This window comes from Amblyomma maculatum, chromosome 7, assembly GCF_055883805.1.
Source record: "Amblyomma maculatum isolate TAMU_Amacu chromosome 7, ASM5588380v1, whole genome shotgun sequence".
Lineage (NCBI taxonomy): Eukaryota > Metazoa > Arthropoda > Arachnida > Ixodida > Ixodidae > Amblyomma > Amblyomma maculatum.
In genome coordinates, this window is record NC_139350.1 from 96,213,703 (window position 1) to 96,233,312 (window position 19,610).

The window sequence follows — 19,610 nt, forward strand, 5'->3', positions numbered from 1 at the left end:
TCATGCTATCAGAGACGCCGTAATGAAGGAATCCGGAAATTTCGACCACCTGGGGTTCTTTAACGTGCACTGACATCGTGCAGCACACGGGCGCCTTGCTTTTCGCCCTCATCGAAAAGTGGCCGCCGAGGCCGGAATTCGATCCCGCGTCCTTGGGAACAGTAGTCGAGGTCCGTAACCATTTCGCCACCCAGGCGGGGGTTATTGTAGCGGTGCCTTGCTCACTAATTTTGATGCAATAGTAACCGAGTTTGCAAGTCGCTACACCTGTCTTTCTTCTGCCACTACAGGTAATGGTGTTGATGTTCATGTAGAGTGTCTTGTTTTAATGATTAATCCCCTTCATGAGGATGAATGAAGGCGATAAGTCCTCCATTAACCTTTACTAAAATGGAAGACGCAGTTGACCGTTCGCTGCTTTCCAAAGCTCCGGGTCCTGATTGTCTATCCGGTGAATTTTAGAAAACAAAATCTGCTCTCTGCCCTGCCCTACTCCAAATTTTTGAGACTACCCTACTGAAAAACCAAAAGTTCTACGTGGTAATAACCTCATAAAATCTCATCGAATCGCATAGACTCTACGACGGTGCACATCGTTATAATAAAATATCGTACATAATTTCTGATAATGTACAAGAAGCTATGAGACCTCATGCAATTATATGCGACTTGTACGTGATTTCTTATGAGAATTGAGTGAGATAGTGTGAGAAAATGTGGTTATTGTCTCATACAATTTTTTCAGTAGGGCAGTAATCACCCAAACTTTAAAGACGCTATTTTTAATACAAGGATAGGCCAAGGTACACATCAAACGGGATCACACCTGCTGGCGAAGTCGGGCGATTCGTGCTTGTGTCGGATCAAAGTTGACAACAGGCTTGGTTTTGATCCTTCTAGCCCTGCCCGCGTAGCGTAATGTGCTGAGGGTCTCCTCCAGGTTGCTGTCTGCCGGGCAGATGCAGGCAATCATCACAGTGTGGCTGTTGCCCCCAAAGGAATCTAGAGAAATAAAAATGAACGCGGAAGAGGAAACTCAGTGCTAGGAAGTGACGCATCTGTAACGTAGTTACCATAAACCACGTATAATGCTACCTCCAAAAGATAGGTTGCCTAGCCCACGAACATACAAGGGACATCAAGAACCACGTGTTTAAATTACTTTTAGCAAATATTGTCCTCCAAGTCTTTCTGGCTATATTGGCAATAGTTCAGTGGCAAAAATATAACTGTCGCTCTGAGCAGATCAATCAAGGGGAAATCAGGGTGCTCGTTAATACATGAAGGAAAGAAGCCAACAGTCGGCGAGGCCAAGGAAAGCGTTGGGGATGGTACTTTCTTTTTTAATATTTACTTGGATATATATTTATCCAAGTAAACATTAAAAAAAAAAGTGCCATCCCCAGCGCTTTCCTTGGCCTCGCCGACTGTTGGCTTCTTTCCTTCATGTATTAACGAGCACCCTCATTTCCCCTTGATTGATCTGCTTGTAGCTTACGGGGGTCTCGGTTCTGGCAGTCTTGAGGCCATAGGTAGCGTAAGAGGGTTCTAGCACAGCTTTCGCCCTCGCTCTTGATCACGTTCTACGTGACGCTGGCGGTAACAAAGGACGTCCCACTTCCGCCGCTATGGCTGAGGGTGGCGCTGGTGAACACTCTCAAGGTTTGTATACAGACAAATAAATACCCAAAAAAGTAGCAGGGGGGACAGCGGCCGATGTAGCTCAGTTGGAAGAGCACCGGACGCGTTATTCGGAGGTCGTGGGTTCGGATCCCACCATCGGCACGTTGTTTTTTCTTCTACTTTGTGTCTAATTATCTTTCCCTTAAACAGATTACATTACTAATTTCTGTAATTATCCAAGTAAACATTAAAAAAAAAAGTACCATCCCCAACGCTTTCCTTGGCCTCGCCGACTGTTGGCTTCTGTCGCTCTGAAAGCTAAACCTAGAAATATCCCATAAAAAGCGTCCTTGGAAACCAAAGGACAGACCGCTGCCGTCTAGAACTCAATTTCTGCGCACCATGACCTCGCGTATTCGTTTCTGAATTGTTTATTGACGCATGCATTTTGCTCGTAAAATTGGCTGGCACTATAGTTTCACCGATATCCCTTTTCTTGACTTCTAGCTTTAGAAATCTCCGAATTTGTCAACTGTGACTAGAATTTGGAATTATTTCGACGCAGACCAATGCGTACTAAGCGTCCTTTTAATCACTGTAGAGCCTCCCCACTTTGTAGTCGCCTTATTTTAGTTAAACCCTCGTGGCAATTAAATGCTTGTTATCAGAAATGGTTCCCATTTTTGAGCCAGCTAGGATTTACTTATCCCTTCAAACTTACAATGTGCAAAATGAAGGGGCATAAACAATAAAATATGCTTTATCAGCCATAGTCTAAAACTCACAGCACCTTGTTAGAGGGTCAGAAAACTTTCTGCATATTTCGAACAGTCCCTAATACATCGAGGGAAACATACGTGGTGATCCCATAAAAATGTTACCTGTCCCGTATCAGCCGAAATTTACGGTTGTTTATTGGTACTCAGAGACTCAGACGGCACTAACAAATTGTCTTATCACTGTGCTCTCACCATGGCACGGGTGATGATGCACAGTTTTGCTCCTGAGTGTACTGTCACACACATTAGAGCGTAGCTGATGTGTATACCATGTTTAAGCAACAGCGCAAAATGAGAGAGACGAGTGGAAGGAGGTACACAACGACGGCGGAGGTGCACAAAGCATTTGTGTACATCCTTCCACTCGTCTCTCTCCTTTTGCACTGTTACTTAAACATGGATGATCACCAACTAGCCTTAACCTCCGTTTTTCTACAGCTGATGTGTAACCCCTCCCATATTGATCGCATGCTCAGACTCGCATGATTTTACCATTGCTGTTCGTCGTCTGAAAATTTCTAACACCGGCTTCAACCCTTTCAGAATATAGTGTTTCCTCTTTCTCCGTATACTCAGTCACTGGCAAAACCCTTCCCTGTTACCTTGGTACTTTCGTAATATGCATCTTCTAGGAATGCAATTCCACAAACGCCAAGAGTAGATCGGTGAGCTTTCACCACGGCGCAGCTTTTAGACACACACACAGACAGGCAGCTCTCAGTTGTAAAAAGAGCACATGGTGGGCGCATGGTCAAACCCGCCTAATCTGGAGCAGAACAGTGGAGTTTGCATTGGCGAGTCTCTCATGGACAACACTACCAAGCTGACGTCTCGCACCAGTCAACTGCTATGCCAGTTTGAGAAATACTGTACGCGCACTAATTTAGTATAGGTACTGCCACTTCCCTCACGGCGAAGTGTGAACAATTATAGACATTTAGTATAGTAAACTATTGATTCCGGATCTAAGCGGAAATAGGTTAGTGTACCGTAACTAATCATCCGAGTTTCATCATCCACAATCCCACTATAGTAAACTGGAATATATTAAAGTGAAACTCAGCTCTTATTTTTTATTGCATAAGCGACTCTACATTTTTTCATTTACACTAAAGCCGTTTGTATTTAGACATGAGTATAGTAAAAGGGCACCAAAACAAATACCTCAGGAGATAGGACACCAGGGCTCCAGGGGAGCCCCAAATAACAAAATTTTATTCACCAATATCACGTCAATGTCGTGGGATAAACTTCTGTCTTCCATATTTCCCCTTTATGTGTAGCCCTGCCTGTACGGTGAATATGTTGCTCTCGTCATTCTTACTCTGATTTAGCAATGTGCACATATAAAAATAACTAACAAATCAAATACGCTAAGAGTATGGTGGGGTACAATATAGTCGTAAGCAGCAGAGGTGCAGATTGAATGTTTCCTAATATCATGTGTGTGAATTAACGCCGTTCGAGGAAAATAAAAAGGTTGGGCATTACTATTAGAACACCGTTACTAAACACTGACTAACAATACCTCAATCCCACAACACGCAATTCTCGAAGTACTTTTGAAAATTTTAGATCAGATGTCATTCTAAATTACAAAAACAAAGCTCTATGAGAAAACCTGACACCGACAATATTAAATTCTGGGCAGTTCAATACGGTTGCAGCGCAGCTGATTGCTGCAGAATCGAGAGCTTCTCAATACTTGGGCCAAACTACAGCTATAACCCAAAGCAAGGACACAGCGAAAGATGGTGGTGAAGAAAGCAATTATTGTGCGCATTGCACAGTAAAGTACACAGTATGTGCCACATTCCCAATGCGCAACCGTGCAACCCAGGCATGATCCCAGCCAAAAAATGTTTGTACGTACCCTGAAGCAGCCTCGTCAGTTTAGAGTCTCGGCATGGTACGTGGGGGTCGCCCTCGCATAGAGCGCTGATGACATTGCCAAGTGACGAGTGGCCTCTGTTGATTTTGATTCCTGTGAACAAATTAGGAGTACACACTCATCCATCTTTTGACACTGATAATGAAATGTCAGCTAAGGGACAACCAAACAGCTAAAACCTAAAACACGATATGATTTGATATCAAGCGCTGTATCTTTGAAAATGAAGTACTAAATTACAACCGTGTGCTGTGAGCGCAATGAATAATTTGCTATTACACGTAATTCGCTTATCACAAAAGCCATGTAGGACACTGGTTAAGACGTCCTGAGTCACTTGCGTGAGCAATGAAGTAAAGTATTGAACCTCGTAGAGAAATATTCAACCCAACATGTAGTGTATGAAATCTGGCTTTCAAACCAAATTATCGAAACGTCGGCTATAAAAGCTGCATGGAGAACATTGCGGACTACAAGCTGCACAAAAACTGTACATTCTCGACCAAAAAGTTTGAAATCACTGGATATGTTACGGAGCGTAACAGTAGCGCACCCTCATCTGAACTATTCTGCCGCAGTTTGACTACTGTGCCTTTTTACCTTCCAGCTGCTCGCCCTTTCCCAGCATTAGAGCCATCCACCAACAACTAGTAGCTTAAACATTGAAACGTTGGCAACAAACCTTCCTTGAGCCTTTCGCCAACTGCCTTAGTTTTTCCAGCTCGTTCAAATCCAGCGAGATCCACTATATGGAACTTGGCTAGCCTTATGGAGCCACCATCTCCTTTGTCCCGCTGCTGTACAATCATGGTGGATATTGCGTGAGACCGAGATGACCGCAAGTTCATGTTGGTCGAAGCTGTGCTTCGAGATGCTGAGGCATTCTCGAGGAGCTGGATTGTCTCTTCGGGAGTGGTCACACTTACTTCCGTCAGGTTGGTCGCCTGTTCATACAAGTTGAAACAAAAGCACAGAAAGTGTATCAGCAAGCGTTCGCGCTCAACGTGAAAGCTGAAAATGGGATCAAAAGAAAGAGCGAACATTTCTAGTACCACCTTTTTTTCGTCTGAGAATAAGCATGCAAGGAACATTGCACTGTTTAAAAATACCAAGTATAGAGATTTCATCATTAGGTCAACTTGCGAAACCAAACACGGGCACAAGAAAGGCAACGGGAAGGAGCGCTTCGTCCCGTTGCATTTCTTGTGTCCAAGTGCGTTTTCGCGCCTTTAACATGAACTCTCACCAACTAGCCCGACAAAACGTTATTTCAAGGTAGATATTTGGTCACAGCCCTTTTATAAGTTTAGGAGAAGGAAGAGAATACATTTATTGTGAGGCTGAAATGATTTGCGAAAGGAAAGTGGGGATTCCAAGACGCCATTGGCACCTGCCACTGCTCGAGCTCTCTGGATCCGGGGCCGCTCCTCCAGGTCTGAGCTGGACAGGGCCGCCTTCCAGCCCTCCCTAGTTGGATGTTATAACTGCTATATTTGTGTTTTGCTGGCAAGCCTAGACCATGTGGGATAGGTCAGCATACTGCCCGCAGAATTTGCACCTACCCGTGAATGCCGGATCAACGTACGTAATTTAGTATGGCGAGATTTATAAAACACCCGGTTTGAAGCCGTCTAAGGTGGCATTCCTTATATCTGTCGAGACCCTTGGCGGGTCACGGGAGCTCCCCTCTGCAGAGACGGAAATGAGTTTCAATCTTCGCATGAATTATGAGCGGGATTGTTATAGTTGCTGCGGTGGAACCGGATTATTTTAGCGGAACCACGGGTAGGAAAGCTCGGGAACCGCGCGAGCGGTCTCGTTCCCCTCCACCATCTGGCGACCGTACACCCACATTATCTGTTTTTTTTTTTTACAAGTAGCTGAATCTGAATTGCTCGTATGTGCCAATAATATTCTGCAGGTGTGTGGCGCTATCGTACCCCTCACGTAATTTCGGCAAACCTGTTGCGAGTCCGACATTATAAACGCTGCGTCGGAGTGGGTGGAGGCCAGTGCAATCGCCACTTCCTCCAACATTATCGCGTCACTAGTTTTTACCGAGAGCCCGTTCACCTGTCTTTCTTCGTGCACAACAGTGATAGTGCAGATGCCGTCCTCGCGGCGGACCCGCTGCATCCACGTAATATATGTGCCTCTCTTACTGCCATAGTTATTTTGCATAAATGTGGCTCTGCAGGCTTGCAGCTTCCCCTTATTATGCTCCCAATTCATGTTTTTAGAGAGCGGCTTTACTGTAAAAATATTTTTCACATATCCCAGATGTCCACTTTGTTTTCGATGATGGGGAGATGATGGGGAAAAGCCCGAGAATTAGGTCTCAGAGGTTTTGCCAGCCGATGCTGGTCACGGACAGTTTAGAAATATGCTTTGTTCTGCGGGCCTCAATCTGCTCCCGTATGCTATTATGGATCCCGATTTGGAGCAGGCACTCCGCATAGGTCCTGGCCGGGAGTCCTAGCGCCTTTTTAACCGCCGCCCGAATCACCGCGTCAAGGGTTCCACGGTCGCTCTTCCTCAGCTTGAGGCAGGGCTCCACGTATTCCCCACGAGTGACGCCGAACGCCTAAACCAGGCAAACCGTTTCTTGTTCAAGACGTACACCGTTCTTGCCGGCGATCCTGCCAATCATCCTACTAATTTCTCCGCAGGTGGACTTTCATTTTTCAGGGTCTTGTAAGTGTTACCCAGGTTATCAATTTGCAATCCCAATACCCGAAGTATGTCCATTTCTGGTATCGGATTGCCGCTAACGTAAATGTGTATGTTTTGTCCTAGATCTTTAGGTTTTGCAATGTGCAAGAGTTCTGATTTATTCGGAGCGCACTCCTCTTGGAACGCTCCCACCATCTGCCCTAAGTTACCCATGGAACGACCAGATGGTAACGTCGTACGCGTAGATGGCGTGGCGTACGCCATTCACTGGCGTTTAGCCTCTCTGGGAGCGCTATGAGGGCAACGTTAAAGAACAGCGGAAAAGAACAGCTTCTTGAGGCGTTCCCCGTGTTCCCATATCGATTGGCCCGAATTTTTATTGCCTAAGCAATACTACGCCAGGTTTCAACCCGTAGCGTAAACCTGGCCGGTAGCCACGTCTGACCTTTACAGCGACCGTAGATGGGGCCCTTCTTCAAGCCGTCGGGTAAACCCGGTCGGCAGCCTGGCGCGCCGCGGAAGCAGAAGAAGAAGAAAGAAGAAGGAAGAAGAATAAGAACAGAAAGAGAAGCTACGTCGGCTTTGCTTACGCAACCTACTGGATTGAACTAAAGCTGAACCTCAGCTAATTTTTCTATTGCCCAATCTGATATAGGATTTCTGATTTTCTAAGTTTTTATGTAGCTAAAATATTTCTCGCCGCAATTGTTGCCGTTTGAAATTTTCACTTTTACAATATTTAACGTTTTCAAAGACCATCATCAGGTCCAGGGTCGAAATCGCCCTGTCTCTGAACTCCCTAAAAGGAGATCGATAACTTCCCTATTGATTTGGTGCAGTACATCCTGCGCTGATAAATGTGGCCTGAAGCCGAACATGGAGGGCGGCAGCAGCCCATGTTGTTCCAAATAGTCGGACAGCCTTTGCCTTACTGCCACCTCCATGAGCTTACCGGTGCAGAACGTGAGAGTGATTGGTCTTAAATTTTCTTTTTTATCTTTATGCCCGGCTTTGGGATGAACATTACTATGGATATTTTCCAGTCATTTGGTAACATCCCGAGTCCCAGCAATCATTACTGGCCGTAAAATCGTCCAGGGTTTGATCGTTGAGGTTGGCCAGAAGGCCGACCGTTATCAGGTCTTCTTCCGGTGTCGTATCTCGCCTCATACTCATTAATGCGGTTTTTATTTCTACGACGGGGAATTCTACATCCTAATTGTGGCGTTTTTTCTCTAGTGTATGTTCTAAATTCCTCATCTTCATCTACGGTCGTACATGAGTATGTTTCTTTTAGTTTGCCGGCGAGCTGTGATCCGTGCCTTTGAAGTCATTGAGTACCCTCCTCAAGTTACTGCTTTGTTTGCCTTTGGATTTATTAGGTTCAATGAAGCACCTCCCTACCCTACTGAAATAACTGTATGGGGCAATAACCTCACATTTTCTCACAGAATCTCATTCAGTTCACATAAGAAATCACATACAAGTCGTATATAATTGCATCAGGTCTCACAGCTTGTTCTACATTATCATAAATTATGTAGGATATTTTATGATAATTATGTGAACCGTATGAGAGTCGATGCGATTAGATGAGATTTTATGAGGTTATTGCGACGTAGAATTTTTGGTTTTTCAGTAGGTTACTGAAAACATGTGAGGCAATATCCTCACATTTTCTCACACGATCTCACTTAATTCCATAAACAATCACATACAAGTCGCATATAATTGCATAAGATCTCATAGTCTCTTGTATATTATTATAAATTATGCGAAATATTTTATGATAATGATGTCCACCGTATGAGAGCTTAGGCGATTAGGCGAGATTGTGTGAAACTATTGCCTCGTAGAACTTTTGGTTTTTCCGTAGGGCTGAGAAGGCTCCATGTACTCTTCCTGCTGAGGGTGCCTCAGATGGAATCGCATCTGGATATCCAGATGGTTTTTGCTTGAGATCACGCTTATGTTTGTGCCTGTTTGGTTAGCTGGGAAATTCGAATTTTAAGCTTACAGTTCTGTATTAAGGTTTACGATCGCAGCACAATGCATAAGCACTACATCATTGCTAATGCGGGTACCCCAAAATAGGAGCAGCCTATTATAATCACGTAACTATATAATCATAGCCGACGTACTTCGAGCTGCACGCTCCTAATCATGCTGTTAGCCCAAAACAATTTAATGCACTAGTGAAGTCTTACCCTTATCGTGCCAGCGTGATCCTCCCGTATCGTCAATGGTTCTCGGAATGAACTTTTGGAGAATAAATCAAAAATATTTTCTTTGTATATCTGCGAGAAAGTAGAAATGACATTAAATCCATGACAAGCCAGTTGTACAACTACAAACCTGATGCCTACGACATTTAGGTTCACTCTGTATCTCAAAGGCATGAAAGAAAATTCAGTTGCACTCGAATATTCGCCTGCTTATTCAAGGAATTTGCAGTAAAATAAAGAAAAAACCCTTGATGTAGGTATTACATACAGGGTTACTTCAAGAGAAATAGGCATATACACTCAAAGCAGAGCATAGACAAGTAAAAGCTTGAAGGGTCAAGACTTCAAGCAAATGATTCATCAGCCAGAAGTTGATGACTGTACTTGGTTTGCCCACAAAGTCTACTACGATCGCGCTCGAATCGAAACAGAGCTGCATCTTTTTGCCACTCAGATTGCTAAAATAAAATAAACGCCGGTTATTCCGCCTATGTGGTGGTTGTGTAAAAGTTTAAAATCAATAATTCCTTCAGAAGCAGCATTCATGTCTTTTGACGACAAGCGCAATGGCGCAATCTTGTTGTGCGATGCTTAGAAAATGGTCGAATTGTGCAACACATTAGGGAACAAAGCTTCTCTATTTATAGGGGAACTCGTTCAAGAAGCACCACTTGGGAATGAACTCTTCATCGCAACAAATATATCGGTGGCGTTTCACTCATGACCTGATTATCGACAGTCATATATACCTACAGCAGAATAGCTCTCACAGTTTGGCTCTTTAAACTTTATTGGCCATATTTAGTACATTTTCGCGAATTACACGTCTCGTATTTGCTGTCTTGCGTACAATGCACTCACCTCGAGGAAAGTAGCACGCACAAGGAATATTTCCTCTGTGCTTGTCGTGATATGCTTGAAAATATTGTCAACTATCCTGGCGATAATGCCCGCATCGTCACAGCCGGTGTCATTGGACGACGAGCGCGTTCCCATAGTGAACGTTTTTCCAGAGCCCGTTTGGCCATAGGCGAGAACGGTGCCGTTGTAGCCTTGAACATAAAAGATACATTCTTGGTTTCAAACATAATCGCTGACGTGAACTCATTGAAAATGTAAAATTGGATCTATCAAGTATAAGCGGATGGGGGCCTCATAGAAAATTAGCAAAACGCACAAACCGTACCTACAACTAAGAGATGAAAAGGGGGCGCCTCATTTCCTGACAAATTTGGGTACGACAACAATACGGACACGAAGTTAAAAAATTTATAACGTGAATCTGCTCAAAATCAAAGTCCGAGACAGCCACTGCCTTAGCTTAGGCGTGCATGCGACGTGTGATGGATGTGCACTGTCTGGATGCGATGTAGAGGGCTTGGAACCAATGGCAGCAGTAAGGCTTTCTCTTTTTGAGAGCACTCCTGATGCAAAAATGATTACAGAATGCGCATTCTTCAAAGAAAGCACCAAAAAGAATAGAAAATCACTTTTACCTAGGCCCTCTTGGTTTTCAATGCCATACGTGTTCTCTCGTGCACACACCTCGATCACTGCGATTTCAGCTCACAGACGCCTAAGAGAAATGTGCAACACGTACTAAACTGTTCAGTTTTGGTGCACAATATGATGCATATTGTTGCTACTTGAGAAGCGCATTACAGTGCCAGTGTTTTTGCTGTCTCCAGTTTGAACTCGTGCTGCATGTTGCACTTACGGTAGTTCACCAACTATAAGCAAATGAAATAGTTATGTGGGCAGAGGAAAAAAAGGTATTCAATCATTTATGACTTTTTTGTGTCTGCTGTAATTTCATTTCTGGCATGAGAGAAATCGAACATTTTTATTGCAAATGCTTAACCACACGCAATCTTCAAATTTGCTTGGCTGGCTCAATACCTCGCTACGTGTGGCTTTCAAACCAGCCCCAGGACAAGCTTTGGACGCCATCTCGGTAGCCGGTTTCTTCTCATGCTAAGCTGCCAGACTTTCGTGCTGCGCTTCGGATGTCGCCGCCTTCATACGTTTTGACAAGGTTGGACTAAATACGTTAATTAGGCCTCCATCCTAAGCAAAGCCTAAATCAGCCGTTACAAACTTCGCTAAACCTAACCATACGTACAAAATACGCGAATTAAAATTTAATTCAATGAACGCTAGATCATATATTTATATCCATTTATGCTCTGAGCCAACCTAAATCACCACTAAATGTTTTAGCTGCTACGTAGAACGTCCCCTGAATGAACGAATCTGGCTCCAAGATCACACCAGGGGCCCTCCTTTCGGCATGGATTGAGAGAAACTGTAACTACATAATTTATAGGCTTAGTTTGACATTCGATGACACTAGAGAAGCAGATAAATGACGCTGTTCAGCAGATAATATGCGGCAGCGATATAGTGCCATGGCAAGTTCTACACCGTAAAATGCACCAGAGGTATTTATAGTGAGTTAATAATCCTGGCATGCAGGACATTTACTCTTCCGTTCGCCTGCCAAGGCCTGCTAAGGTACAGAATTTGACTAGTTTGAGATGTTTCAGCTATCAAAGAGCCCATTTCATCTCTTCCATCAATAGATGGGTTTATTGAAATGGAAGGCAGAGAGGCTGGCCGGAATGTTTAAAATCTGGCCTGCTACTCTGCCCTGAGGAAGGGGAGAAGAGAGAGGATCAGATGGGTGACGATGTGGGAGAATGCCTATGGAAAAATTATGCAGGCACCATAGTTCGCTTTACAAGCTCGAATCGAGTCTGGTGGCGCACCAAAAAGGGCAGACATCCCGCACTGCCTGGACACCCTTCCCCTTGTCCTTCCAAGCGAACAGCAGCAGCTCCTCCGACAGAGGCCTCTTATCCAAACGCTTCGAAGAAACGGAGAGAACAGTTCTTTCACGCCCATACATCAAAATATGTTCTGGGTCTGTACCGTTCTTTTAAGACAAAAACCTTTCAAGGATCACGTTGAAAATCTCACACCCGCGAGATTGGTTTCCCAGATGTGTCCGGCAGACGTCGCAATTGGTTCTAAAGTCGACATAATTTATCCGGCCCTGGACGCCGAAATACGTTTTGACGTAGACATAATTTCCCGATTCGGCTACTTAAGACTGGTTCCTATAAAAGCCCAGTATGGTCCATGTAAATCCTTTCAGTCTCGCGTGTCAAGCAGAGGAGTCCTAAGATGCCGATGTCACCGACCACGACACCAAAGGAAAGAGAGAAACGAAATTATAACGAGTACACAAAGACAATATACAGGTAGAAGAGAAGAGGTAGAAGAAAAGAAGGTGCAAACGCTCTCGCCATTAAGCTCTTAAGTGAAATTAAATGCAATCCTGTAATTTGTAACTGTGTTTTTGTTGTATCTGAATGTCCATTGAATTTACTGGATAAGAAGCCTCACTGTCTGACGATCGTCTTTGACTCTCTTCACCTCTCAAAACAATAATACATGTACAGGTGCTGTTAAATTTCGTATCCATTGAAATTCAGCCATTGTGCAGTCATTTCAAGCCACAAAAATTTGGTTGTTGAGAAAGTGTTTGCTACGGCTGTAAATACATTACAATGATTAAATAAGGTAGAAAATGTTTTATTCTGCATCTGGAGATAATTTAAACCAGTGTAATGTGCATGCATGGAACCACTTCTGTTTGCTGTGCGTGTTTCGGAGCTACTCACAAGAAGATATTATTGAAAAATTCCCACCGATTTTAATAAAGCAACTTCTTCACGCATTACTGTTGTTAAGCGCCTTTGTCAGCCGTTTCTTTACTCGTGGATTAGGAGCGCGCTGGCACACATTGGCCATCTTACGCCTTGTGTTGTTGCGCTGCTTCATCATGCTCTACACAGCACCAGAAGAACAGATAAGTGGTGCGGGAACACTGCGGTCTATCATTGCTTTTCGGAGCAAGACTGCAGTGACCAGCGTTTTGTTCATTACCCTTAAATAACGTTTAGCGTGCAAAGGTTCATTTTCTAATTCATCGTGCTAGGCAACAAAATAATTCAGCCTAATTTAGCTATACTATGTTACTACCTTAATAACGTCTTCTAGAAAATCAACCACCTATACGTCACTACCATACCTAGCCACCAAGGCAAGGGAAACCAGGAATACTGGTTTAACAAGATTTGTAGGCGCTTGAAAAATGGCGCTAATCTCTCATTTCAAAAAGGTAGCGAGTTCGCCAGAACCTGACATGATGACAAACGTTGTCACAATTTTGGCACTACAACAATGCACCAACACCGTTGTTCTCTTTAACGGCCATGCAAGAAAGGTAAATAACGATGCTGCTACATTTTCGTGTCTCCAGAACCAAGTTTACCCGTGGGATAGAAATGAAAACTTTTAATCGTTATTTTTGTGGGCAGGCTCTATACGCTCACCTTCAAATATCCTGGGCAGCAGGCTGGAGACGCATGCCTCGTAGACCTCAGCCTGGCTCGATTCTTCACCGAAAACGTAGTCAAATTTGAACATTTTTTCACCACGTGAAACCATAGTCTGTTCATTCGGCACTGTCCGTGTGCAAACTTGGCACCCTTCCAGTACTTCATTGGACACTAGTGGGCGGCAGCGCAGCGCCACTTTCACGGGGATAGTTTTCTCCATTCCGGTTTTGATTGAGCAAGAGGTCTGCAGAGAAAAATGATAATCAAAGGATAAAACTTTGTCCGAAAGCAGCTAACGAGGAAATGAAAGAGAAACTTTGGAGGTACAGCAGTAGCTTGAAACATTACTACAAAGAGGTGTGCTGCGCATCTGGCATTGCAATGAGTTGCCGCAATTCACTGCAAATTCAAAAATGAGCCGACGCATTCATTCAAGAGCCTCACAAATCCGGTACGCTTAAATTCATCAAGCTTCTCCAGCGCTTAAAAGCAGATGAATGCGGAAAAAACAACAACAGAGAATTGCTTAAAGAATACATCTATGCTCGATTTAAATAAACAGGAACAGAGAGAGTGGTTCAAAGCAGCAACCAGCTCACGAATCTGCCCGTGCACAACTATGGCGTCCCTTTCATGAATTTAAAGTGAAAGCTTTACTGGCTTAGTTCCGCGAGTTTCGCCGTGGTCGGCCAAGGCTTTAATTGCGCATGCGCCATCGCTATGGCAACCAGCTGCGTCGGCTCTCCACGCCGGATCACCACAGCGGCTCCGGGCTCCCGCATAACAACGTGACTAGCTGCGGAGCTTAATATACGCAGAAGCCTGCGCGCTTGGTAGGCAGACGTGCCATGGGGGTGAACGTGGAGCGCATGTGGAAGGGCAAATCTAATCTGTTTAAGTTAGGCTTTGGAGAAGGAAGGCGAAGAATCTTGGCTAGGCATCTCGGAATCAGGGACAACCAATCTTAATTAGGTCAAGGACCCTTGCAGGCCAAACTCCCGGCCACAGCAGCCTTGGCTTTGCTAGCGCATTGAAGCTCTCGCGTCTCTTAGATGTCAATCATAAGAGAAGAACGGCGAAAGCCTACCCCTCATCTCCTATCATTTGCCTCCCATCGCTAAGCATTGTTACTTCTTTTTAGTATGTTGCGGACACTCAAATCGTCGTTTGAAGTATTGGTCGTTTCGTAGTCATGACGAGTCTTGTCTAGTCATTTTAGTGCTTACCATTCATAGCTAAGCATTTTTACTCATTTCCAATTAGTTACGGTCATTACGATCGTATACTTTTGCATATTCACCATTAGAAGTCATTTTTATTCGTCATTAATTATCATTATTAGTCGATAGGAATAGCCATACTCTATCGGTGCCTATAATTTTTATTATTTACCTACCACCAGTAGTCGCTTTAATTCATAACCTCCCTGATCGTGCGCCCGCTATTTGCGAGTGACACATCAGTGCACAGTTGAGATACACAGGCTACGCGCATAGCTTATTCATTTTTAAAACTGCTGGAATAAAATAAGGACCGAGCGAGAACACGGAAACACACACAAGAGCTGCTTTTGCGCAGCTTTTCACTTCATGAGCCTAGAAAGGTTTTCGCATGCTGTCAAGACGTCAGTGACCGCTAGATCCCCAGGTGTTCGAAATGATTCGGTAGTATTCCACTATGGCACAACTTTCAGTAGCTCCTACCTCTCTTCCCTTAAGGCGAGGTTCCGGAGTGCACCGAGAAGTGTGACAAATACGCCGCCTTTACGTCTTATAATCTGTATGCTGTGCGATCTCAGTGCACGTCAAAGATCCGCAGGTGGTCAAAATTACTCCGTAGCCCTCTACTACTGCTCCCATTGGTGTTTTCGTTCCCACATTTCTTCTTTCTCTTACGATGCAGTCAGCTGTCCAAGGAGAAAAGTCACCGATACGGTGCCTTTTACGCTAAAGCGTAAGAGCCCCGTGTCGCAGAAAAGCCGGTACCGGCGTTGTTTTTCTTCTTCGTTGTAACGCGAAAATCCAAAATGAAAGAAAGAAATAAAAGTAAATGAAAGTACTCCGAACATACCGGGATTCTTTCTCCTGTGCTTCTTACTGTGAGACGAGCATGCCACAGATACATCAAAGATCCTGACTATTTCGTTTGAGTAAAGGGGTGTTTTGTGTAAGCTTTGTCACACACTATGTCATAAGAAATGATCTGTTACGGAACTAAAAAGAAATTAAGCAAGTAACCGTACATTTCCGTAAATTTTGCGCATTGCTAACATACAATTTGATGGCGATATCATGCCGGCGAAAACCAGAACTCTATCTAGTACGACTTCTTTAGTGCTGGTGGCGCCACCACGTAGCTAATGCTAGATTTCTTTGAGCGACACGATCTAGTTATAGTAAATAGAGAAACAAAATGTGAAGCCCAAATCGCGTGGGAATTCTGCAACAGGCAAACGACCATTGACTATTCTATAATGTCGCAGGAAATTTATAGCAAGGTCACAAAATTGGAAATAGACGAAGAAGGGGAGTATAGTCTGGGAAGTGATCACAAACGTATTAGTCTGCAGATGGTGCCCTCGATGAAAAGAGAAATGGAACATAGAAAAAACGTAAACGCAGAATTAAACGACGATCAAATAGCGCAGATAGCAGCAGACATAGAGGAAGCAATAGAGAAAAGCCCCATGGAAGACTGCGATTATGAGCCGGTGGAACTACTCATAAGGAGGAAAATTCAGGAGGTTAAAGTAGCAAACCGCTGGAATGGAAAGAGGAAGCCACGCAGCTGGTGGAATAAGGAAATCAGGGAAGCTATTGAACAACGACGGGCTGCTTGAAGAGAACATCGAATGGCAAATAATGCACAGGTATCTCAGGAGGAAATCGACCAAAAATGGGGATCATATCGACAAAAGAAGCTTCAGGTGCAGGTCCACGTCCAAAGTAAAATAAGGCAGTGCACCGATCGCTGGATGGCTGACATACACGATGCCTCTAGAGGCGAAGCAAGAAAATTCTGGAACCATATAAGCTGGCTTGGGAAGAAGAATCAAAGAAAGCAGGATCGGATTCAAGATAACGCGGGAAATTGTTTAAAGGGAGACAACGCAGTGAACTACATTACATCAGTTATAGCCGAGTCATTTGAGAGCGACGATAGGGTAATCTCCGCAAATCAGGATGCAACACAAGGTAGCGGAATACAAAGCAGCTTAGAACTGACCAATCTAAACTGAATAAAGGCAGAAAAAAATATTCCTAAAAACACATCTCCAGGAATAGATGGAATTCCGATCAAGCTGATTAATGAACTCGGTCCAAAAATTAAGGAAACGTTGTTAAAAGCTCTGGAAACAGTCATAACGAATACGCAAATTCCGGACAGCTGGCGGCAGAGTAAAATGAATTTAATTTATAAAGGAAAAGGAGACAGGATGTACATAAAATCCTACAGGCCGATTATCATAACATCTGTTATGTACAGGTTAGCCATGCAGGCGGTGAAGTTAAAGGTGCAAGCATGGGTAGAAAGTAACAAGATACTCGGAGAACTTCAGAACGGCTTTAGAAATGGTAGGCGCTTAGATGATAGTCTGTTCTTCCTTACCCAATGCATCGAAATATCTAGAGTGGAAAACAGACCTTTGTAAATAGACATAAACGGGGCATACGACAACGTAAGCATGTAACTCCTGTGGAACATATTAAAAGAAGAAGGCATCGGTTATGAGATAATAGAGTTCCTACAGAAAATATACCGGGATAATAAAGTAGAAATTACGTGGGAAGGGATAAGAAGTACGGATGATGTCAAAGTATGCAAAGAATTAAGACAAGGCCGTCCTCTATCACCGGTGCTGTTCATGCTTTATATGATAAACCTGGAACGGAGGATACAAGACAGTAACCTAGGTTTTAACCTGTCATATAGATTAGGTGGAAAGGCGGTAGAGCAGCGCCTCCCCGGTTTGATGTATGCAGACGATATTTTGCTGCTAGCTGAGAGTCTGGAAGAATTGCAAACTCTAGTTAAGTATTGCGGAGACGAAGGGGACGCTCTAGGCTTCAGTTTCAGCGCAATTTAGTCGGGTCTGATGATTTTCAACGGCTCAACTGATCAGGGTCTTAAAATACAAGGCCACGAAATACCTAGAGTAGAAGAATATAAATATCTGGGGGTATGGGTAAACGAAGGATTGAAAAGCATGAGCAATCACTTAAGGCCAAAGGGCGAAGGAATGCCGGGATAATGAAGCATAAGGCATTGTGGGGATACAATAGGTATGAGGTTTTGAGGGGTATTTGGAAAGGAATTATGGTGCCCGGACTTTCGGAAATGCGGTTTTGTGCCTACAATCAGAGGTACAGTAGACATTAGAAATAAATCAGGGATCCCTTGGACGATTAGCACTAGGTGCCCACGGCAAAAGTACAAATGAGGCGGTACAGGGAGATATGGGCTGGGCATCTTTCGAAGTACGGGAATTTCAGAGTAAAATATTATATGATCAACGCCTGAGTAAATTGGACAGTAACAGATGGACAGCTAAAGTATTTAAATACCTGTACTTAAAAAGCGTTGACTCACAATGGAGGAACAGAGCTAGGAAACTAACTAGTAAGTATGCTAGACACAAGGAGGGAGAAATATAGAGCATTAAGCAACAGGTGAAAAGCACAGAAGGTAAAAATTGGATAAATTCGATGGAAAAGAAACAGAGTATGGAATTATACCGAAAGTGGAAAATGCAGATCAGGAAGGAAGATTTCTTTGATAACTCAAGAGGCAGTGCCCTACTTTTTGAAGCTAGATCAGGGTGCCTTAGAACACGCAGCTACAAAAAGAAATTTAACAATGGTGATGACGCATGTGCTCTATGTGGAAACTCCAGGGAACCAATTGACCATATTATACTCGAATGTAATGGTATCCATCCGGAAGTTGATGCAGTCGAAATCACTGTTCCTGAAGGTCTGGGGTTTTAGAGATAACAGTGGCCGGGTGAATAAACCGGCGGTGGAATCTAGCAAAAAACGACTGGAAGATTGGTGGCTTAAAAGCAGAGAAGTGACATAATGCTAGTAATGTAGGAACAAAAATTTAATAAATAGAATGATGGTTTAGTTAACCATTCTAAATCAATATTTAAGATATAGGGAGAAAAGTGAGCATGATAGCCACCCCGTTTCAAAGGGGACGCTTTCATATTCCATCCATCTATCCATTCCATCCGAGACGCGCTTCGCACTCTTTCCGTAGTGTGGTGCCACCAGCTCACTATCACAACTATCACCAGCCGGCCGGCCAAGCGCAGGCGCTGTATGCCGCCTCTGTATGCCTGCTCCTGATCGGAGCCTTCTACGAGTGCGGACGGTGCATGTACTGGTGCGGACATAAATAAACGAAGCACTCTTTGCCGTTCAAGTTGCAATCACGCTTTCTGTATTTGAGATAATAAAACATTATTTGTCTAAGTAAATGCGCACTGGTGTCTACTACAAGTATGCACATACTATGACTCTCAATTTCAATTATGCACCACGCGAAGTTTTACAAATAGCGTGCTCCATTTACTTTTGTCCGCACTGGTACGTCCGGTCATCGGCGGCGTAGTCGGCAAAGTCTGAAGCCGAGGACGTGGAGACGAACGCTACGCGAGCAGAGGCGATGCGTGTTAGGCGGCGCGAAAATGCCGAGATGCGCGCACGAGACGCGGAGGCAGAGAGACAGAAGCGTACCCGAGAGGCGGAAGCAAAGCGGCGCAATCGGGCCGAAGATGTTGACTACCGAGCGAGGGAGGCGGACGCCATGCTGTTTTTGAATCAATAAAGATCAGTCTGAGAGTGGGTGAGGAGACTGTTAAGGAAATTGCGGCTTCATCTGCTTTTAAAGAGAATGTAGCTTTAATCTAACCAGAAAGTGAAGTGTGTTGGAAACTACGCTCAAGGCATAGCCTTAATGAGTAGCATATTCTGCGGCGTCCACATAAACTGCACTGGTATCTACGTGA

General features: G+C 44.0%; 1 protein-coding gene across 1 annotated transcript; it reads right to left on the reverse strand.

Annotated features, from left to right (window-relative positions):
* Nucleotides 1-820: 820 nt before the first annotated feature.
* LOC146184000 (chromosome-associated kinesin KIF4-like) lies at nt 821-13,817 on the reverse strand. The gene is made up of 5 exons (XM_084608466.1): nt 13,592-13,817; nt 10,053-10,243; nt 4,976-5,237; nt 4,276-4,386; nt 821-1,002 (listed from the first exon to the last, which is right to left on the reverse strand). The coding sequence occupies exons 1-5, from the start codon at nt 13,815-13,817 to the stop codon at nt 821-823; spliced, it is 972 nt and encodes a 323-aa protein (XP_084464592.1).
* Nucleotides 13,818-19,610: the final 5,793 nt, after the last annotated feature.

Bases quoted from the DNA above. Each gene is read 5' to 3' on its own strand.
- LOC146184000 (XM_084608466.1), bottom strand. From the start codon at position 13,817: ATGGAGAAAACTATCCCCGTGAAAGTGGCGCTGCGCTGCCGCCCACTA. The intron at 10,244-13,591 runs GTGAGCGTATAG...TTTATGTTCAAG, and splicing joins GCTGCCCAGGATATTTGAAG to GCTACAACGGCACCGTTCTC. The intron at 1,003-4,275 runs GTACGTACAAAC...TTATTTCTCTAG, and splicing joins ACTGACGAGGCTGCTTCAGG to ATTCCTTTGGGGGCAACAGC.